The sequence below is a fragment of the Cryptomeria japonica genome, chromosome 4 (genome assembly GCF_030272615.1).
Source record: "Cryptomeria japonica chromosome 4, Sugi_1.0, whole genome shotgun sequence".
Classification (NCBI taxonomy): domain Eukaryota; kingdom Viridiplantae; phylum Streptophyta; class Pinopsida; order Cupressales; family Cupressaceae; genus Cryptomeria; species Cryptomeria japonica.
This window is the reverse complement of record NC_081408.1, coordinates 543,152,360-543,174,573: the sequence shown is the minus strand read 5'-3', so window position 1 is coordinate 543,174,573 and position 22,214 is coordinate 543,152,360. Positions and strand designations below refer to the sequence as shown.

The 22,214-nt window shown below is 39.0% G+C and overlaps 1 protein-coding gene across 5 annotated transcripts in view; it reads right to left on the bottom strand.

Moving 5' to 3' along the window:
* LOC131034975 (G patch domain-containing protein TGH) overlaps positions 1–22,214 on the bottom strand; it is a 188,317-nt gene that overhangs the window by 137,526 nt on the left and 28,577 nt on the right. For all 5 annotated transcript variants that reach the window (XM_057966594.1, XM_057966593.2, XM_057966598.2 and 2 more), the window contains exons 6-7: positions 3,894–3,955; positions 3,710–3,784 (exon numbers count right to left, since the gene is read on the bottom strand). In XM_057966594.1, coding sequence (XP_057822577.1) covers positions 3,710–3,784; positions 3,894–3,955 — 137 coding nt within the window. The remainder of the gene's footprint in view (positions 1–3,709; positions 3,785–3,893; positions 3,956–22,214) is intronic.

Here is a 22,214-nt window from a genome sequence, read left to right as displayed (position 1 = left end):
TCCAGATGTTCGCACTTCTACTCTTCGGCCTAAATGGTGGGCCAAGACCATGGGTGATCTTGGGGATACTGAGCTCATTGAGGGTAGAACCTCCCGTAATAAGAGCAAACAGCAGCATACAGTCAATTTTGCTCTCATGGCTAACATACACAGTGTTTTTGAGCCTCAGACATACTCAGAGGCTAAAGGTATACCTGAGTGGGAACAGGCTATGGAAGCTGAGTTCCAGAGTCTTCAGAAGAATCACACTTGGGCCCTTTCTGATCTTCCTTCAGGGAAGAAGCCCATTAGCTGCAAATGGGTGTACAAAGTAAAATACAAAGCTGATGGAACCCTAGACAAGTATAAGGCTCGTCTTGTTGCTCGTGGGTTCTCACAGAAAGAAGGCATTGACTACGAGGAGACTTTTGCTCCTACAGCCAAAATGAGTACCATACGGCTCGTTCGTGCCTTGGCAGCCCAGTTCAGTTGGAAAGTCCATCAGATGGACGTCAAGAGTGCTTTTTTGAATGGTGACTTACAGGAAGAAGTCTACATGACGCAACCCCCAGGATTCAAGGTTGCTGGTCAAGAACAGAAGGTCTGTAGACTAGTCAAAGCACTCTATGGTCTGAAACAAGCTCCTCGGGCTTGGTACATTAAAATTGATAAGTACCTGACAAATCATGGTTTTCAGCGGAGTCCATCTGATGCAAACTTGTATATCAAGCATTCTAGTAATGATATTCTGTTTGCAGTTGTCTATGTGGATGACTTAATCATTACTGGCAGTTCAGCACATTTGATCACTGGGATCAAACAGGATTTGTGCCGCACCTTTGATATGACAGATTTGGGACTTCTACATTACTGCTTAGGAGTTGAAGTCTGGCAGACTGAGAACAGTATCTTTCTCTCTCAGTCCAAGTATGCCAGAAGTCTTGTGGACAGGTTCAGAATGCAGGATTGCAAACCTGCCTCTACTCCTATGGAAGCCGGGCTCAAACTTTCAGCTTAGTCATCCTCACCAGTTGTGGATGAATCTCTGTTCAGGCAACTAGTGGGCAGCCTCATCTATCTTACTGCCACTAGACCTGACATCAGTTTTGCAGTGAGCTACATTTCACGCTTCATGACAGCTCCCAAGGCTGATCATTGGATAGCAGCGAAGCGTGTGCTGCGTTATGTGAGTGGCACTCCTGATTATGGACTTCTGTACACTCGGAGTTCTGATCCTATACTCAGTGGTTACACAGATTCTGACTGGGCAGGTTCGGTTGATGACCGTAAGTCTACAGCAGGGTATGTGTTTAGTTTAGGATCTGGTGCTGTCACATGGACTAGTAAGAAGCAGCAGGCAGTGGCTCTCTCCTCGACAGAAGCAGAGTATCGGGGAGCAGTTAAGGCATCTTGTGAGGCGGTTTGGCTTCGACGAATGCTTGCGGATATGCATGTCTCCCAGGCAGGTCCTACTCCCTTGTTCTGTGATAATTAGGGAGTACTCAAACTCGCCAAGAATCCAGTCTTCCATGAAAGAACCAAGCATGTGGAAACTCATTGTCACTATATTCGACAGTTGGTTGAAGACGGATCCATTCAGTTGTTGTATGTTCCTACCTCGGAGCAGCCAGCAGACATCTTCACCAAGCCCCTTGGTCCTGATAAATTTGTAAAATTCAGGGGATCTATAGGTGTAGTTAATAGATTGAGCATTAAGGGAGGGTAATAGAATATTAAAATAATGTTAATTTTAGTATTAATGCTCAATAGTGTATATTCTATTTTGGTTAGATCGTCTTCGATCTTCTCAACAGTTTCTTATTAGAAACTTGCTATTCTTGTAAATATCCTTGTATTATTTATGAGCGTCTTGCTCATTCTGATATTGAATCAATTCTTTGAAATCCATTGCATGTCTCGCATTGTTTTATATTGGTCTATGACATTTTTGTCATCTTGATTCTTTTTCTATGTCTTTATATAGGGTAAATGGAAAGAATTTTTGGACACTTTCAGAAAGGTGAAGAAAAAAGCTCAATCAATGAAAAGATGATGGAATGTCCTCCAAGACAAAGAATGAGGTTAATCAAAACCAAATCGATTTTCAAGGTTGATATGCAACCAAACTGTTTAGTACACACCTAATCAAACAATGCTTCTTTACCAAAAGAAAAATAGTTTTTTTGTCAATCAAAAAGGCTAAGGCATGAGGTCAAGGGTGCACCTCTATTAAGAAAATCAAGTTTAGCCTTATAAATCCAAAACCCCTTTGTTAGGTGCACAAACTCAAATTGGAATCAAAATTCCATTCTCAATTATGCATCTAAAAGGGAAAAGGGAAACTCGGGGCAAATTTTCAAATCAAATATACCGGTGTGCACTTGTATGAAGGAAATAGGTTTTCACAATTGGATTCACAAATTACATTGTGAGGTGTTCACTTCAATAATGGAAATTTGTTTCAAAATCAGAGAATTCGGTAAGTATGGTTGTCAAGTTCACACCTCATAAAAAAAAGTAAATGAGGATTCTGAAATTTCAAAATTTTGTTAAACATGTTAATGGATGCACACACATAATAAGTTCAAATTCGAAGGTGTGAAGTGAGCTCCTGAAAGATGTATTGTGTGGTGTGCACTTGTGAATTTCAAAACATATGTATCGAGGCACACTTTATGCAAGAAAGCTAGTTTATAAGTACACACAAAAAAGTGCTAAAATGCCACCTCATCGTATAAGAATAGAATTTCAAAATTGAAAAGGCCCATCCATAGGTGAACACCTATAGTGTCGGCATGCACTCAACAAAGGAAAAAGTCAATTTTAGAATTAGAAGAGATCCTAGCATCAAGGAACGCACTTGAAAGGGGAGATTGCATCCACTTTGAAGAGGGGTATGCACTTAACTATGAGAAATTGTGTTTAAAAAGAATGAAAATTTGCCATGTATTGATGTGCACCTAGGGTGTCGGTGTGCACCTCACAATAGTAGAAACTTGTCAAATGAACCTCAATGATCTAATAAATAAGTGTGTATGTGAAGTGCACATCTGAAACAGAATTGTTATTAAAACTTGGAATGATTTAAGACTAGCAAACAAGTTTAAAAGTTGAGAGGGGCATGCCTAAATGAAGGTATTGAGTTAACATTTATATCGGCTATTAGGGGAGGTGGGGAGGAGAAAAAGTACAATCAATCCTTGCCTGATAGGCTGATATCTATTTATATAAGCCTCTTTTAATAGGATTTTCAGGAATTTTCATATGGTTTCCTTAACCAGATGACCTCGTATGCACTTACCCACTTTACTTTTTGAACTAATCAATTCTCATTCATGTAATAGACAAATCATGATTGAAAAGGTTGAAAAGGTACAATGATTTACATTGAGGTAAAAATCATAATCATAACACTTACAAAAACTAACAAACTCAAGAGCAATCTGCTTTTTCCTTTCTCACCAGAGATTGTCCGGGGATATTTGTCCTCTACTTTGAATATATACTCAAAATCCTATCTTAATGCAAGAGATCCAGTACATCCCACTTAAACAAGTATATTTACTATGAACAAAGTTTGTCATTAACGTGTGGAGCGGTTAAATATCGATCTGTAAAGTCTCCCTTAACTTATTAAAACATACCAAACCAATTCAGGAATAACGGGCAGAATAATCCCAAACAAAAAGAAATAGAACATGCAAACAGGATCCAACTTCATAAGCATTACCAGAAATAGCAGCAGTATGGCTTGCTCCTATGGATCGTCCTTGTCGCCATCCCATCTTAACCAGTAATTTCACACCTGAATATATTCATATTCCACATTTTAGCTACGAATATAGAAAGTTAGAAACAACCACAAAGAAACAAGCAAATCAGTTTAACATGCAGCGGATGCCCTGAAAACAAACCAATAGATTCTGCAGCAGGAATGATTAATTCATCTGGAACAGGACCAGGAATAGCAGAGGGCCTGGAAATCAAAATACAGCTCAATAAGAAAAATTAAAGAATATATTCTAAGACATTTACAGAGTGTATGTATTCTAAGATAATATAGAGACTCCATCACAATGATTGAAAGACAAAAATGGGCATAAAAATATGATATTATTTCAGGTTATTGGTTTAATCTTATCCTCAATGACGGGTCCACTAGAGAGAGCAACATCAGAACTTAATCAAAATACGCAGTTGATCCCAGAAGAACACTTAAATTCAGTACACTGCAGAAAAAACAGTCTTAGTTTCTTAAATCAAAATTCAAAGAATTGTGTTTTTTACACTCAATGTACTACTTTGGGCCATAAGATATAATTCCAATAAATATTTGTTATCATTTAATCATGTCCTTCCTTGCTGGAACGAAAGTGTTGATGATATAGCGTCGGTAGAAATCCTACAGGCCGACTCAGCAAGATCAAATGTGTGAATGGCCTATTGGCCTTACACATTTGATGAATCTATCAACTTATATTAATCCTTTAATATCTTTATTAAGTCACATATGCATTATCAGGTTTAATGATTAAACATACATTATCGAGTTTGACTTATCGGATTTGTTTCAAAGGGGCCAACTTTTGGTTAAAGTCCGCCACCCCTCATTTGAAGGCATGCGATGCTTCATGAAGGTCGTGCCTCCTTGATGAGAGCCGACTCTTGGATATCTCCTTTCGACGGATATATATGGACGTGGTCTTCCCTCTATGGAACAGAGATCAGACAACAAGTTCAATCATAATCAGGCAGATCGAATTCATGTACAAGCAGATCAATAGATGGTGAGAAACTTATGTAGCATGCTCAGGGATGACGATAAGAGCTTATCGTCTATGGTTGGGAAGGCAACAAATCTGATGTTTGCCTGTGGTTAACGAGCACTACCTTAAAATCAACATGGTATCAAAGCCAGGTTCCTTCTATAGAGCCTAACCGCTTGAAGGTAGATCCTGTGCTCTCAAGGGAAATTCAATCAGAAACAATTGCAGATTTATGATCTCTTCCAGATCGAAAGGCGACTACAAAGGATAATGCAGCGATAACACTCGCTGGCCTCCGCCCTTCACAGTGGCGTCGGTCAGGTGTCTAAACAAATCAGGTAGCAATCAGGGGATCGAGTCTCCCCAGGCCTCGAGAACAAGTATGATGGCCCAAAATCCTTTTCGTCTGAAGTTTCGTGGGGGAACGCAGACAGCAAGCAACCTGTGCAAAAAGTTGCCTGCTGCCTGTTGTGACGTATTCACACATCACCCCATTGCAAATGGGGACCCCTACTTTCTGCTTTCTAGGGTTTGTTTTCTGGGTCTTTTAGGTTTTTGTCTATTAGCTTTTGCATTTGAGGGTCGTCGGGGGGCTCATTAGGATAGCAGGCTCTGCTTGAGTCAGGTGGATCTACTCAAGAGGTCAGGTCAATTGAGTGATTAGGGGTTATTTAGATCATTCCTAAGGTGTTTTTTGTGTACTATCTGGTCGCACTTCAAGTTGTTAAATCAAACCTTGGTTGAATGCATAATGTCCTCCTAGGTCCCATCCCTTACATCAAGGGCAGAGCAAATTCGCCTTGAGAAGTCTGGAATGCCATCCTGATCCTCAAATGTCCTGAAATTTGGCTAAGTCTGGAATATGTCATCCTGATCCTGAAATTTGACTATCTGGAAAATTGAAGAATCCTCCAAAAACTAGATTTTGCATTAGAAAACCTGGAGGTCCGAAACCATTCTCAAACATCCTGACAATATATATGGAATATAACTTAAAGTATAAGAAAGAAGAAAGATATAAGGAAATGTCACTTATACTTATTCATATAAGACCCTATTTCTTCACAAATCTTGAACTAGATGCCAACTTGAGGAGCAAATTCACTCGATCATGATGGAAGGAGGCCTAGGAAGTTATATTCAAGCCAAGGAAGGGAGGAAAAAGGTGAGAAATGAGCCCAAGTAAGAATTTTGCTCCTAACCCTTCCAAAGGGTCCAGAGCGAAATTCACATAACCTTCATTTTCTTCCTTGTCATGGCCAAGTTTTGGACTTCTAAGGCATGGTTGGAGTGACCTTGAGGTGTTCTAGCCTTTGAAAGAAGGTTTGAAGTGATGAAATGGTGAAAATCAACCTAGAATGGAAATTTCGCTCCTGACCCTTCCAAAGGGTCCAGAGCGAAATTCTCCATAAACCTCATTTCTTCCTTGTTTAGACTAAAAGCCTTGTTCCTTGGACATAGTCGGGGTAAATGGACATGTTCTTGCCTTAGAAAGAGAATGCAAGCATTGAAAAGTGAGGATTTTGTCCAAGATTGGGAATTTCGCTCCTGATCCTTCCAAAAGGTCCACAGCAAAATTCTCCATAAACCACATTTTCTTCCTTGTTTAGGCCAATATTTTAGTTCCTTGGGCATATTTGGAAGTGGATTAACATGTCTTTGCCTTAGGAAGTGATTAGAAGTGAAGGAGTGAAGGATTTTATCCTAAATCATGAATTTCGCTCCTCACCCTTCCAAAGGGTCCAGAGCGAAATTCTTAAAAACACTTATTTTCTCCTTAGATGAGGTCAAGACCTTGGCTCCTATGGCGTGGATGCAAGTGGAGTGGTGTATATTTGCCTTGCAAAGAAGATTGGAGTTGAAGAGATGAAGAGTCAAGCCTAGAATGTGAATTTCGCTCCTGACCCTTCCAAAGGGTCCAGAGCGAAATTCCCAAAATCTACCTTTTTCTCTCAATTTTGTGTCAAGCCAAGTGTGGATCAAGGTGATTTAAGATTGAAGATGTCCTTAAGCATGGCTTTGAGTTGCTTGTGATCACCAAATGTAAAGGAATTGAGTTAAAACTAGAATTTCGCTCCTGACCCTTCCAAAGGGTCCAAAGCGAAATTCTTAAAAACACCTATTTCCCCCTTAGATGAGGTCAAGACCTTGGTTCTTATGGCGTGGATGGAAGTGAAGTTCGCTCCTGACCCTTCCAAAGGGTCCAGAGCTAAATTCCCAAAATCTCCTTTTTCTCTCAATTTTGTGTCAAGCCAAGTGTGGATCAGGGTGAATTAAGATTGAAGATGTCCTTAAGCATACCTTTGAATGGCTTGTGACCATCAAATATGAAGGAATTGAGCTAAAACTTGAATTTCGCTCCTGACCCTTCCAAAGGGTCCAGAGCGAAATTCTAAATAGGTCCTGTCCCTGGCCATGGTTTTGAGCGAATTTCTCCTTTCAATCCATTTTGAGGTCAAGCAAGTGTTGTCTTCATGAGAGAGGGATCCAAAGTTGAGTGTCAAAGGAAAACAAGGTATGAAGAATGAATCTAGGTGAAGGAAAACAAGCAAATCTTGAATTTCGCTCCTGACCCTTCCAAAGGGTCCAGAGCGAAATTCTCAAAATCACCTAGTTTGCTCATGATGAAGACTAAGATATGGATTCCTAGGCCTTGGTGGAGAGAAGGCTAGCATGTGCTTGTCTTGGGAGGCAATTTGGAGTAAGGAAATGATAGAATTTGAGCCTAAGGAAGAATTTCACTCCTAATCCTTCCAAAGTCACTCCTAACCCTTCCAAAGGGTCCAGAGCGAAATCCTTAAAACCTCTATTTTGCTCCCAATTTTGCATCAAACCTAGTGTTGATTGAGATTAAAAACATCCTTAGGCATGCATTTAAGCAAGTTGTGAGTCCTAGAAGTGAAGATTCTGAGCCGGAGCATTGATTTCGCTCCTGACCCTTCCAAAGGGTCTAGAGCGAAATTCCTTATAGGTCCTATCCTTGGCCAAGGTCCAATGCAAAATCCTCCTTTTTGGTCTTTTTGGGGGTCAAATCAATGATGTCTTCAGGAGAAAGCAATTCAAAGGTCAAATGAAGTTCAAGGCTAAAGGAATGTGAATTAAGCCTAAAAATGCAAATTTCGCTCCTGACCCTTCCAAAGGGTCCAAAGCGAAATTCCTAGGAGGTCTAATATTTTGCCTAGCTCCTTGAGCAAAACCTATTCCTTGGCAATTTTGGAGGTGAATGACTTGATCTTGGTAAGGTAATGTTGAAAATGAGGTCTAATTGAGCAACTTTGCAAATTTCACTCCTAACCCTTCCAAAGGGTCCAAAGCGAAATTCTTATAGGCCCTGTCCCTGGGGAGGATCCTAAAGCAAATTTCATTTTGATGCATTCTTATTAATGATTTGAGGTAAAAAGTGCTATGACTAGGATAAATATATCATGTGTGCTTAATCATCTTTTGGTTTGTTTTGCAGATGGAAGAAAATCAGGCCAGGACAAGGACGACCTATTCTAAGCCCATCATCATCAAGGACGTTCCAAAGGCATGGAGGAGGACTCAAGATGCTTCTAAAGCATTGGAAGGCTACAAGTGTTCGAGGAGTTCCAGGCTATCCTCAAAAGACTCCATTCTACCACACAAAAGACCCACATGATGAGAGAGAAGAACGACCTTACCAACACTTCAAGGCGAGGTATGCTACCAAAGAAAGAACACTTGACAATGAGGAAGCCTCATCAAGCACATGGAAGTCAAGGAGGTACATCATTCTTCACATCAAGGACAGAGGAAGATCAACCAAGATACAAACGTCAGACAAGGTGGCATCCCAGTCACTTTTCCTCCAATCAGATTGGTCCACCTCAGCATGTCCAGATTCAATGTACCTAATTTATTAGGGATGGCACAAACTTCGGTGTACCTACCCCTACTTCCTATTGGTCCACACTCCTGGAATGTAATTTTCTCATTGGCTAAGGAAGTTTGTTATAACAAACCCTAATTAGTGTTTCTATCCTTTAATCCTAGCCATTGATTCTAAGTCAATCAGAGCTGTCAATTTGTAAAGGGCTCTCTATATAAAGCCCTGGCTCCTCATTTGCAATGGTTAATGGTCAGAGATTAGTTAATAGTTAGGAGTTAGCAAAAGAGAGATAGCCAATAATTAGTAGCTCAATAGTAGATATTATTTTTTAGTAGAGTTGAAAGAAAAGGCAAAGATTGGTGTCAAGACATTGTTGCAAAAGACATGTAAACTTCATTGAAGGAATGGTGAATTCTATGTGTCGATTCTACAATTTGCATGGTCTCTATACTTCTCAAATTTAATTTCATGTTATTAGATGAATGGAAGAAATTTGTATGATCGATGGTGAAATTTGTATATCCATACTACTAGCAGTTTGTTGATTGCAAACTTGCCTTGCGTAGCCAACTAGAATCATTCAACTTAAGCTTAACTTCAATTATCGCTTCTTCATTGATATGCATCAACCTGACGGTGTCTATGCTTGTAGCGGTGATCTGAACATCATAAAGCTATCCTTAGAAGAACGCACTAACCTTGTGGAGATGATCATAGCATGTCAAAGCAAGACTTAGTTAGAGTTTCATCAAAGGTTATCCATTGCTCCTACATTCTTAGCATTACAATTAGATTCCTCTCCAACCCTTATCCTTTTTTCTCTTTTTTAAAAATCAAGGATCAATAAAGACCCACGTTCCAGTGATATCCAAAGTAAATCAGACACTCAGGACATCAAATGTAAGTCCCCTTGTGATTCCAGCAAAATCACATCATACCGCAAGAGCTTCTCCACACGTAGAGACCCTACATACAAGAACCTTGGAGTTGCCTCGATTGATCCTTAGGCGAAATCTTCAGCATTTGGAGAAACTTTGTTCAAGAGAGGATAAGATACCTTGGTATTTTATTATGTGTTCGCATGTGCATGAAAAACACATCAACACTGCCCAGCCACAGGATTTCGCCCAAGATTTCAAAGCTGGGCATTGTCAGTGTTGAAAGATGTCGGCTTGTGACTCGAACCCGGGCTGCTGTGGCCGGAGAGGTTTCTGTGCTTGATACAAATTCTTTGAAGAAGAAAGGGCTAGAGACGGAGCCCACAGCCCTGTGGAATCGGTACTTGGATTGGCTTTATCAGCACAAGGAGCTCAAATTGTATATCGATGTCAGCCGAATCTGTGGAATCGGTACTTGGATTGGCTTTATCAACACAAGGGGCTCAAATTGTATATCGATGTCAGCCGAATCGGTTTTACGGATGAATTCGTGGAGGCAATGGAACCCAGGTTTCAAAGTGCTTTTAAGGCCTTGGAAGAGCTTGAGGCTAGTTCGATTGCCAATCCGGACGAGGGCCGCATGGTCGAGCATTATTGGCTCAGTAAGTCTAGTATTGCTCCCAATCCTAATTTGTGGCAACAGATTGATAGAACGCTTGACGCTATCTGCAAGTTTGTTGATGATGTAATCAACGTCAATAACGGCCTCTCTGCTCAGAGCATCGCCTGATTCTTGTTGCTAGCTTCCCAATGTGAATTCACTTTGAATTTGGTTTTGGAAGAGTTGCAGAAGGATCCGTGGGCGGCGCAGACGGATGCAAGAGCTGCACGTTGCACTGGCACTGCTCTCAGCGTGGCTGCAGGGCTGGTTGGAGCTTGTGTGCCTGGCACTGCCGCCAGAATTATGCTTTTCATTAGCGGTCCCTCTATCCAAGGTTCAGGCACTAACAAATCTCTATTCAAGGTAGGACGATTGCTTGCATTTCTTCGCAGAGGAAGAATCAGCATTCAAAGGGAGTCTGACATATCGTCAAAAGTAACCTTGGACAAAGAGATCAGAAGGTTGATATTTGCTTCAGAGGGAGCTTGTTTTTCAGCTTCAAAGGGAGCCTATCATTTCAGCTTCAGAGGGAGCCATGTCATCATGAAGATTTGGTTAATGCATGTTTCTCTGTGATGGAGAAATTTGGGGTGAAAGCCCTTGTTAATGAGTTCTTCTCTGAGAGAGAGAAGTTCGAGGTGCAATCCCTTGTTAATGAGTTATTCTCTGTGAGAGAGAAGTTTGAGGTGCAATCCCTTGTCAATGAGTTCTTTTCCTGTGAGAAGTTTGAGGTGCAATCCCTTGTTAATGAGTTCTTTTCCTGTGAGAAGTTTGAGGTGCAATCCCTTGTTAATGCATTCTTCTCTGGGAGAAGTTTGAGGTGAAAGCCCCCGTTCCACCCTTTGCAAGTAGGTATGGTGGATCCACCCTCTGCGAATAGGCATGATGGAGATGCATTCTTCTCTGTGAGAGAAGTTTGAGGTTTCCGCCCTTGTTATGCATTCTTCTCTGTGAGAGAAGTTTGAGGTATCGGCCCTTGTTGTGCATTCTTCTCTGTGAGAGAAGTTTGAGGTATCAGCCCTTGTTGTGCATTCTTCTCTGTGAGAGAAGTTTGAGGTTCCAGCCCTTGTTCCACCCTCTGCAAGTAGGTATGGTGGATCCACCCTCTGCGAGTAGGCGTGGTGGAGATGCATTCTTCTCTGTGAGAGAAGTTTGAGGTTTCAGCCCTTGTTATGCATTCTTCTCTATGAGAGAAGTTTGAGGTTTCAGCCCTTGTTATGCATTCTTCTCTATGAGAGAAGTTTGAGGTATCAAGCCTTGTCGTGCATTCTTGTTTGTGAGAGAAGTTTGAGGTTCCAGCCCTTGTTCCACCCTGTGCGAGTAGGTATGGTGGATGTCATGTGAGAGACTCCATGACTTAGCATTTGTGTGTGTTCACCCTCTGGGAGTAGCCATTGTGGTCAAACATCACAATGAGGTGATAAGCTTCTTTCATTCACATGAGTGTAGTCATTATGTTAGTCATCGATGAGGTGATGTGACTTGTAGAGATTAAGAAGGATTCCTCCCTTGCTAAGAGGGAGTGTTGATGATATAGCGTCGGTAGAAATCCTACAGGCTGACTCAGCAAGATCAAATGTGTGAATGGCCTATTGGCCTTACACATTTGATGAATCTATCAACTTATATTAATCCTTTAATATCTTTATTAAGTCACATATGCATTATCAGGTTTAATGATTAAACATGCATTATCGAGTTTGACTTATCGGATTTGTTTCAAAGGGGTCAACTTTTGATTAAAGTCCGCCACCCCTCATTTGAAGGCATGCGATGCTTCATGAAGGTCATGTCTCCTTGATGAGAGCCAACTCTTGGATATCTCCTTTCGATGGATATATATGGACGTGGTCTTCCCTCTATGGAACAGAGATCAGACAGCAAGTTCGATCATAATCAGGCAGATCGAATTCATGTACAAGCAGATCAATTGATGGTGAGAAATTTACGTAGCGTGCTCGAGGGTGACGATAAGAGCTTATCATCTATGGTTGGGAAGGCAACAGATCTGATGTTTGCCTGTGGTAGCACTGCCTTAAAATCAACAGAAAGAACATCAGATAAAGAACCAAAACTAGAAATGTTGAATCTTCTGCCATTCCATCAAATATTTAGGCCAGCCTCATATCAAGAAAATACTTACCAAAACATATCAGTTTGAAAAAATTGTTTCCAGTGCTTCATTCTAAACAAGTTTGATTTGAATTTGAAATATATATTTCCCATCTGGATCTAAGGTGCTTGTTCATTCTTTAATATACATTTTACTACACAAGTAAAAATTAACCTCCAAAATTCAAGGTGCAGTGCAGGCAACCTAGACCACAATACTCAAGCTGTAGGCCAAATGGAACAGAAAACAACCTACATAAGCAAAATGAGGGAGGAAGAACAAAACTATATTCCAGGCCACACTGGCAGCCCAGTTTCATAAGTAAATTACCTAATTAAACCTGTATCAAGGTAAAAGAAACTATTCAGGCATTCAAAGAGATTTAATGTTCTTGTATTTTCCAGTTTAATTTCAATTTTTTACTATGTTAATATACCATATTTTTTATTAATATATATCAATACATCTCCATGTTATCCATGTAATCAATTGAATGACACCTGTAAACAATAAAATCATGATATGTACCTTACAATATATAGCAGAAAAAATTTAGTTTATAATGGTCAAGTCTTTAGGATAGATTTTAGGAATATTCTTTGTTGTTTTAGTCGGTGTTCTTATCCTTTTGCTTTATTAGTTGTTGATCTTATTCTTTACGAATAAATCATTTGTATCGCTTATTTATGAAGACTTCCACTCCTTGTTTAATATCGAATATCTTGGCAATCATTTTGTGTCTTGAATTTTTTGTAATGTGGTATCCGAACTTAGCTAGAGCCTTGACATACGTGATAACAAATCGTCTTAGCGATTGCTGCTGGCAGTAACCGATTGAGGAATCGGTAGTGAGACACATAACATGCCAGAAGATCACTGTTTGGAATAGTATGATACTGTGCAAGGGTTTTTGGCAGATTTTTTCACAAAATAACATATAATTTGCTGGGTGTTCTTGCAGGTTGCATAAAGTCACATCATTATTTTTTGAAATCGTACAACCCATTTCTTCAACAAAATCATGAGATTTTTTTCCATCCAAAAATCATGATTTTTTATAATGAAAATTGTCTGTTCTTGTTTGTCTAAAAATCACACCATCTTTCTTTACAAAATTGCAGTATTTTCAACGAAAACCATGCCTTTTTTTCGAAGAAAACCATTGCCAATAGGGTTTTATAAATTTTGACAAATTTTTTTAAAAATTTGTCAAAATTTTTGGTGCGTTCAAACCTGTGCTACGGGTTTCTTACCAGATTTTTGACAATTTTTTTCAAAATCGTGGGTTTTTCTCTACATTTTTCAGTAATGGCTAGGGTTTGGCAATGGATTTCTACATTTCGCGAATTTCAATATTTTTTGCAAGTTATTCCAAGGAAGATAGGGTTTCTAGCCAATTTCAGACCTTTTTGCAAGCATTGTTATTAAATTTTTTGGCAATTTCCTGCTAAAATCGTGGGTGTTGCTTGCTGCCTAGGTTTTTCCCAAATTTTGTCCTAAAAATTTTACGGTTCATTTTTTTGTCCTAAAAATTTCTAATTGCAGGAAGGATGGTTTCAAGGCAGCTAAGGTTTCTTTATTTTTTCCATAATTTGTAATTGCAGGAAGGATGTCTTCATTACCCAACATCATTCTGGAAGGCACTTAGCACTTCACTAACAAGAATTGCAACACATGGAAACAGTGCATACTCACGATCTTTGTGTACAAGTACCTCAACAAAATCATTCTTGGTACTAGCACTTGGCCAAAAGTTGCAGGTAAAGACCAAGACAAGTTTGATGAGCATGATTGAGAAATTGTCATGCTGATCAAATTATCAATGATAGATGAAATGCTTCCGAAGGCTCAAATAGGCACAACCTCTAAGGATATTTAGAAGCAGCTGTGAGATCTGCACGAGATGTCAAATGAAGGCAGGGCCTTCTTCCTTAAAAATATGGTTTTCTCAATCACTATGGATGAGATGTCTTTGTAGGAACATTTGATGAAGATGAAAGACATTCGTGATCAATTGCAAGCCATAGGTCGCATGATGGAAGAAGATATGGTGGTCATAATAGTGAAAAGCTTACCACGGACATATGAGAATTCCATTGAAACACTCAACATCACATGAACATCTACCAATGTTGACCTAAAGTTCGAAGAGTTGTGCAACAAACTCTTGCAACAGGACAAATGGAAGAAGCAATTTGGTAGCAACAAAAAATACACAGAGTGTGGAACAAACCTTTGCAGCCAAGGACAAGGAAAAAGGCAAGTGGCCTCAAAAGAAAGCTCAATGTAATATTGAAGATACTTTGAAAAATCTGAAAAATATCACGCGTCACTATTGTAGTAAACTTGGTCACATGAAGAAGCACTGTAGGACAAGGTTGGTTGAAAATAAATTCAACCCAAGAGAGCCTCCACCAAAGGTTCATGTCCCAAAGCATTCTAAGCAGGAGTCATCCTTCTATGCTTTCATGGCTAAAGGACTAGCAAATGAGTCAAAGTCTTCTACATGAAACATCAATTCTAGAGAATCTTGACATTTCACCCCCAAGAAAGATTGGTTCACAAAGTATATGACTTGCTCAAATTCAGTGATCTTCTGTGATGGTGAGTACACAATAGTTGGCAAAGGAAATGTGTGAATCACTTCTAGAGGGAAAATGTCATTTTTCTCAATGTGTGCTATGTGTCGAGTATGAAGCTCAATATGCTCTATCAATTAGATTATATGTCGTTGTCCCAATTCATAGGTCATGTTTAACAAACACACATGCTATATTCTTGGCAAGGAATCCAAGTAAACCATTGTTATTGATATCAAATACCATGGTTTGTATCAGCGTGTGATACTAAACAGGTTCAAGAGCATGCATAAGAATGCATCTGATATTAGTACACTATGGCATCAAAGGTATGGTCACCTCAACTTAACCTACCTCTCTCATTTAGCACAAGAGAAATTAGTAGAGGGTTCATCTAATATACAGCAACGGATACAAGGTGTTTGTGAAGCCTGCTAAACAAGGAAGCAACACAAAACTCCATTTTCAGACAAATATAGGCTTGGAGAGTACCCCTTCATTTTCGTTCACCTGATTGGTTGCTTTAGGTCTCTTGCAGTATCTTTGTGACTTTCCCAATTTCAAGTGTTGAAGGGTAATTCAAATAAAACTAAACATCACCAAGTTTAGAGTGTCATCAATTTTTAGGGTTTTTTATTTTTCTGTCTTACCAGTTCTAAAAGAAAGGCTTGCGTTGAAAAGAGAATCTTCCAAAGGGCCACCAGCGAAATTTAAGTGTTTTCTGAGACCTTTCTATTTTTAGAAAGTTTTGTTGTGGTCCTGATTGGCCTAATTTCGCATTTGGACAAAAAAAATTGTTTCAAAGGGCCTACTAGTAAAATTTGAGCGATTTCTAAGAACTTTCTATTTTTAGCAATGTCTATTTTTAGAAAGTTTCACCGTGGCCCCGATAGGCTTAATTTCGCATGTGGACAAAACTTTATGTTTCAAAGGGCCTACCAGTAAAATTTGGGCAGTTTTTGAGAACTTTCTATTTTTAGCAGTGTCTATTTTTAGAACATTACATTGTGGCCCCGGTTGACCTAATTTCGTGTTTGGGCAAAACTTTCTATTTTTAGAAACATGAGAACGTTGACTATAAATGGAGCAGATATCCAGATTCAAGTCCAGTAGAATGAAGTTGAAATGCAAAGCATAAAAGAAGTGAGTACAGAAGAAAAAACCCTCCAACAAACCAAAAGTGTGCCCAGGAGTGGAAATTTTCATCGAAGGAGGAATTTGGTGAAGACAAAAAATCCTCCTTCAAGCCAAAAGTGCACCCGGAGTGGAAATTCTCATCGAATGAGGATTTTGGCGAAAACAAAAAATCCGCCTCCAAGCCAAAAGTGCGCCCAGGAGTGGAAATTCTCATCGAAGGAATTTGGCGAAAACAAAAAATCCTCCTCCAGGCCAAAAGTGCACCCAGGAGTGGAAATTCTCATCTAAGGAGAAATTTGGCGAAAACAAAAAGTCCTCCAAACCAAAAATGCACCCAAGAGTGGAAAATCCACTCCGAGGAGGAATTTTCCGCGAAGAAAAAAAATCCTCCCTAGCAAAAATGCGCCCAAGGAAGATATAAAACGTGGAACAAGAAATAATTAATATTTTAATGCATTTTTTAATGATTTTGGGGCGTGGGGTCCACACATGGGAAAAAAAAAAATTTAAATAAAATTGATTAGCCCTAAATGAAACTAGTTATTTTCCCCTTTAATCAACCAATAAGATGAAGAGGTGTGAATTCAAGAGGCAAAAAACTACCTATAAAAGTAAGTTGGTAATTCATCTTAACCTCACAGCTTGGAAATTCATAGCTAGAAGAGCAGGTGCGACATTGGAGAGAAAGATAATTTGGAGCGAATTTGACCAAGGCATTTTTTCTTCTCCATTATTTTTATTTTGAAATTACTTCCTGACAAGGTTAGATATTTATTTATTTGTTTTCCGAGTTTTGAATTCCAAGTATGCAATCATTCCAGCCAAATTCACATGATGGACTTGTTCATTTTTCCTTTTAGTCAAGAATATTGAATTTATATTTTATTAATCCTTGTGAGAAAAGATAATAGCATAGGGTGGATTAATTAAATTTCCATGTTTAAAAAGAAATGATTTTAACATTATTTATCCTTGGAATTTGAGGAAATTGAATGGTGAAAGTCAAGGTTGCAAATAAGTCCAGACAGGCATTGATCAAGAAAGAAATGAAAGTATTTCTTCCCGAATCCAAAATCCAATCAAAGTGGGAAAATGTTGGTGACATCAACTTCAAGACGTTCAACTTAGAAGATTTCAAGCGAAGGATGTTCGGTCATGATGGCATAGTTCCTTTAGCAGTGGCGCAGACAATAGTCCAAAGTGGAATCGTCCATGCAGTTGGATTTCCTCCTTCCATCCAGTGTCCAGAGATGATCGTTGAATGTGCAAAACACTACAATTCAAAGAGAAGAACGATCTCAGCTCTTGACAGCAAGTTACTAGCTAACCTCACTCTAGGAGCGATCTCAAAGGCATTTGGAATCACCATATACCATTCTATGGAGTACACAAATAAAGAGAGAGCATTGAAGTTCTACCACGTAGGAGTAGATGAATGTGCAGCTACTATCAAACGCAAGTGGATGGAGAAGCCTAAGCCTCATCATTCTAAATTGCCAAAACAACTCATCAAGATGGACTTCAGGCGGGCACACGATGATCTAGTGGTCCTAATGAGCAAACAATGGGAAGTCAATATGCCTACGCCTATGAACCATGGATGTTCTTCTAAATTGCAGAAGTTATATAGGGAATCAGAGTTATAGACTGGTCCAGATTGATAAGTGACAACTTGGATGAGTAGCTAAGGAACTTGGAGCAAACTCGTTCTTTCTACATGAGTTCATACTTAGTCTACTTGATCGCCATAATTCAGAAGTATGATGGACTCATATGCCAGGGACCGATTGGACCAAGTGAAGGAACGTTCAAAGTATATGAATGCTTTCCTCAATTACAATTGACCAACACTATTAATTACAAGAAAGTGAACAATGCATTTTCAATGCATATTGTTCAAAGTCTACAAGGAGGTTTTCACAAGAGGTTATCCTCAGAGCTTGAAAACTGATGGAAAAGTATGGTGCATGATTCATCCAATTTCCCAGGTTCACATATATCAGAGTCCAAGGATTTGATGGCAATCCTCTTTCACTACCAAGATGCCCAACAAATAAAATAATCCTACTGGAGGTAACAAGACAGTTGACAATATATGACAAAATTTAGAAGAAGAAAAAGCAAGGATTACAATTTCCCTTCATCATGGAGATGCGTATGAAGTTTGTCCCTCACTTTCAACACCCGAGAAATCAGCTAAGGAATTGCAATTCTATGAACTCACCACATACATAGAAAGGGCAAACTTTGATCCTTATAACAAGATCAAGACTGTGAATGGTTGGAGACGCCAACATAGAGCACACATGGAAGATTATTGGGCAAACGCTAGAGATGATCTTGAGATGAGAAAAAGAATGTTTTCTAGACTACCACTAAAGCTAGTGTGAACTTGTCAACTCTTCTCAATGCCTAATCAATAGGGAGAAGATGAAAATAGAGTGCACCTAGACTTTGAGAAGGAAAAGAACAAGCCCATTTCTCCACCAAATTGGATCGATCCAGAGATATCCGATCTCAATGCCTTGACAATACCATTGACTAAAAGAACCAAGATATGTATTGAAAGGCAGGTTAGCAGATTCCAGGCCCAAGGTACCCAATTGACATGATTTGATGGGTGATCTTGAATCACGATCCACTTAGGATGGGATTACTAAGGAAACACGGGATGATACAGCTAAGCATGAACAAGGCAGTCAAAGGAAAGGTAAGGAGATTGCCGAAAGTGTTCAAGGAAGGCAAAGAAGCAAAATAAAGTACAAGACCAAACTCGAAGAAGCAGAAGATAATGATACCTTAGTCATCGCCAAACAATTCTCCAAGCATAGAAGAAGTGGACCTATTTACAGGAGAAAAGATATCTCGACCCAAGAATGAAAGCAAAATAAAGTTAAACAAAAAAACACTTTATTAAAAATAAAGTTAAAGAAACACATTTTTTTTATTTTTCAACAAAACTTTATTTTAAAAATATCAATAAAGAAAAATATTTTTTCAAATTTTCAAGCCAAATCGAGATTGAGTCTAGTGTACCTAACAAGCAAAGTCAAAATGCTTCCGTGGAACCTCTCCACCCAAAAAACGTTGAACAGGAATCCCGTCAAGATGAAGATTTGAATATCATGGATTTCTTTGACCAGCATGATACGAGAACAGAAGTGGGAGGCTTGCGGAATCCCAATTTTCCTTTTTCTAGAGGAAAATTCCTTGAGGATGAAACTTTGCCAAGATAGCAAGAACAAATGGAAGTGCATAGTCAGTCGTCAGAAGTAGCAATGTGGCTAAAAGACCAAATGAGAAAAGATCCAAAAGAGGATGGTGATCAAGCGGTAGAATTGGAAGAACTCCTCAGCCGAATAAACAATTCGGAAGAAAAGAAGAAAGCCAAGAAGTTCTCCCGAATGACAAGAGGAGGATCAGGATCAACAATTCTACATGTTGCAGTTCCTAGAGTAGACAAGACAAGGGATGAAATTACTCCAAAGGAGTATGATGTAACAGAGATTGATTTAGGACCTACTTCAAGAGCCCAAGCCATTGAGGATTTTGATGACTTCACTCAAGCATTGAAAGATCAAATCGGGAAATTGGAAGGAAAGTACAAGAAGTTGAAGACTGACCATAAAGCCTTAGGTGGATATGTCCAGCACCTAATAAAGCCAATTAGACAAGAAGATGAGACATTTGTTCCACCCACTACCCTTCCAAGGGAATCAATTAAAGGCCTTAAAGAAATGAAGATAATTGCTCAGGGAACTAAAGACTGGTTGAAGAAAGTTCACAAAGAGGCGATTACATTCATTGAGGACTTAGTGCAAATGTATAACAGGATTTTGGCCATCGGTTTAATCAAGGATATTGATCATGCTTGGGTAGACACTCATATCTACCAAGACAAGACTATCCCACGCCTAGGAGCATTGATGGAGATTCCTCGAGACACATTGATGGAACAAGGGGTAATTAGGGAAAAGGAAGCATATGACTTCTCCAAATGGTACTGCGCAGTGATATTAGGAAAGGAAGCCTTCGAGAAATCAAATGAAGAATCTGCCCGGCTAAGGAGGATACTCAAAGAAATTCAAATGGAAATCCTTTCTCAATAGAGGCATTGTTTGCGCAAGAAATGGGAGATAAGGAGATGACCACAGATAATTTGAAGAGCAAGATCAAGGAACACCTTTTCGTGGACATGAGTTCTTTCTGGGGGAGTCACTTGGATGACATTTCCATATTCACCAATTGCATGAACAAGATTCGGGTACTCAAGCTAGCATGGGAGAAGACTCTTAGTCAAAGTGAAAAGGATACAACAATCATGGAGTACGAGCATGAGACTGCTCCAAGTGTCTATGTAGATGAACTCGAGATAGTGACATCTAGATTCATTGAATTTGCCAACAAAGAGAGAGATAAGGGACGCTTACTTCTAGATGATGAGTTGTTTGATGCTTAATTGACATCTAGTTATTGGTGTAAAGTTTTATTCAATTGCAATAAAAGAACAAATTATATATGTGAGAATTTTATATGATTATATTGTCTGATAATCTGATTGTTTTGTTGCAGGCTGAAGGAGAGAGATCATTAATATTTTTATATGTCTTCTCCAAATGATTCATGTCAGGCTTTATATGTTTTAGAAGATCGGTCAATAGATGTCTTGACCGGTCATGTCTTTTAGATATGACCGATCAAGGCACCTATTGATCGGTGTCTTTCCATATTGCACATCCCGATTTCGGTTATGTTTGGTAACTAACATTTAATACTTAAACACTCGGTTGAAACGGTGTTAGTTATGATGCTTTGTTAATGGCCTGATTATAAATGTTTATCGGTATGAACTAAACCTGATAACAAATAGCATTACATATGCTATCGGGTTATTAGCCCGATAGCATTTAGATCGACGCTTAACTATGTTATGCAAGTCGTCAATCTAATCCATCTTTATCCAATGCCAATATCATAATCATGATCAATGTTACAATCTGATAAACATATTCAGTTTGGAAAGCATAAATCAGATAATCTAATAGCATAGATGAATAAACCATAACAGAATAAAGGAGATTAACGGGTTAGAGAAGTCTTATCTTGCAGAAGCTACTAATGCATTAACAATTGGTTCTTTACTCTAGTTCTTTTTGCCTCAAAGCAGAGAAACGGGAATCGCCCAAAATCGCCAAGTTTGGGCGATTCCCGAGCCAAGTGGTGGTCACTGAGTTTGGCAGGCTTGGACTCAAACTCGGCCTCGGTCGAGTCCAGACCCCAAACTCGCCAAAAATCGCCTCCCTTCAAACTCGCCTGGACTCGCCCAATTGCCGAGTTTGGGTGAGTCCTGACGCCCAGACTCGACTAGCGTAAGGAAAAGTTAGGGACAAAAAAAGCATGTTTTAAAACGTTTTTATATGATTTTTTTTTTGGTTATATTTTGCTATGCCCCTAAAAGTGAACTTCATTTCATTCATTTGGCAAAATAGGAGGAGAAAAGTGAGTTGTGAAGAGAAACAAGGGTTGATTGAAGAAAAACCAGCAAGGAGGAAGCTCAAGATTTCATCCATTCATCGCATTGGGGTTGCATTATACTTTGATTTGGTGCATCAAAAATTGGAAAGGAAGAGTTTCCAGCTCATTTCAAGCTTGTTGTAAGAGGTAAGATTGATTTTTTGAGTTTTTTTTGTTTCATGTAAGCAAAAATTTCATTTTCTATTCATTTCATTTGAAAGTTTTACATTTTCTTCCAAAAACTAATGTATGTAGGGTTTGTAAATTTCTTTTTAAAAAAAGTATCAAACCCTACATTTCTTTTTTTTAAATTACAAACCCTACCTTAGATTTTTTGAAAAAAATGTACAATGAATGCACAAATTCTCAAATATTAATTTTTTTTTGTATTTGTAATAATGTCTTATAATCTTATTGCAGCCCTACAACCTTGACTTCCTTATTTGCCTCAATTTTCACAAAACTATCATACAATGTCTGGTTCTACACCCCCACACTTAGAAAGGACCCCGCTTGGAAATTTCATGAAGATTTTCCTAGGCAAAAAAAAGGGCAAACAAAGTGTAAATTTTGCAAAACAATATTCCATGGAGGCATATATAGATTGAAATACCATATTGTTGGCATATGTGGCCATGATGCCGACACATGCCCTGGAGCAACTACTGAGGCTACACGTGAGTGCTATGTGGTAGTTGGAGCACATTAACAAAAAAAGGAAATGGCAAAGAAGCAAA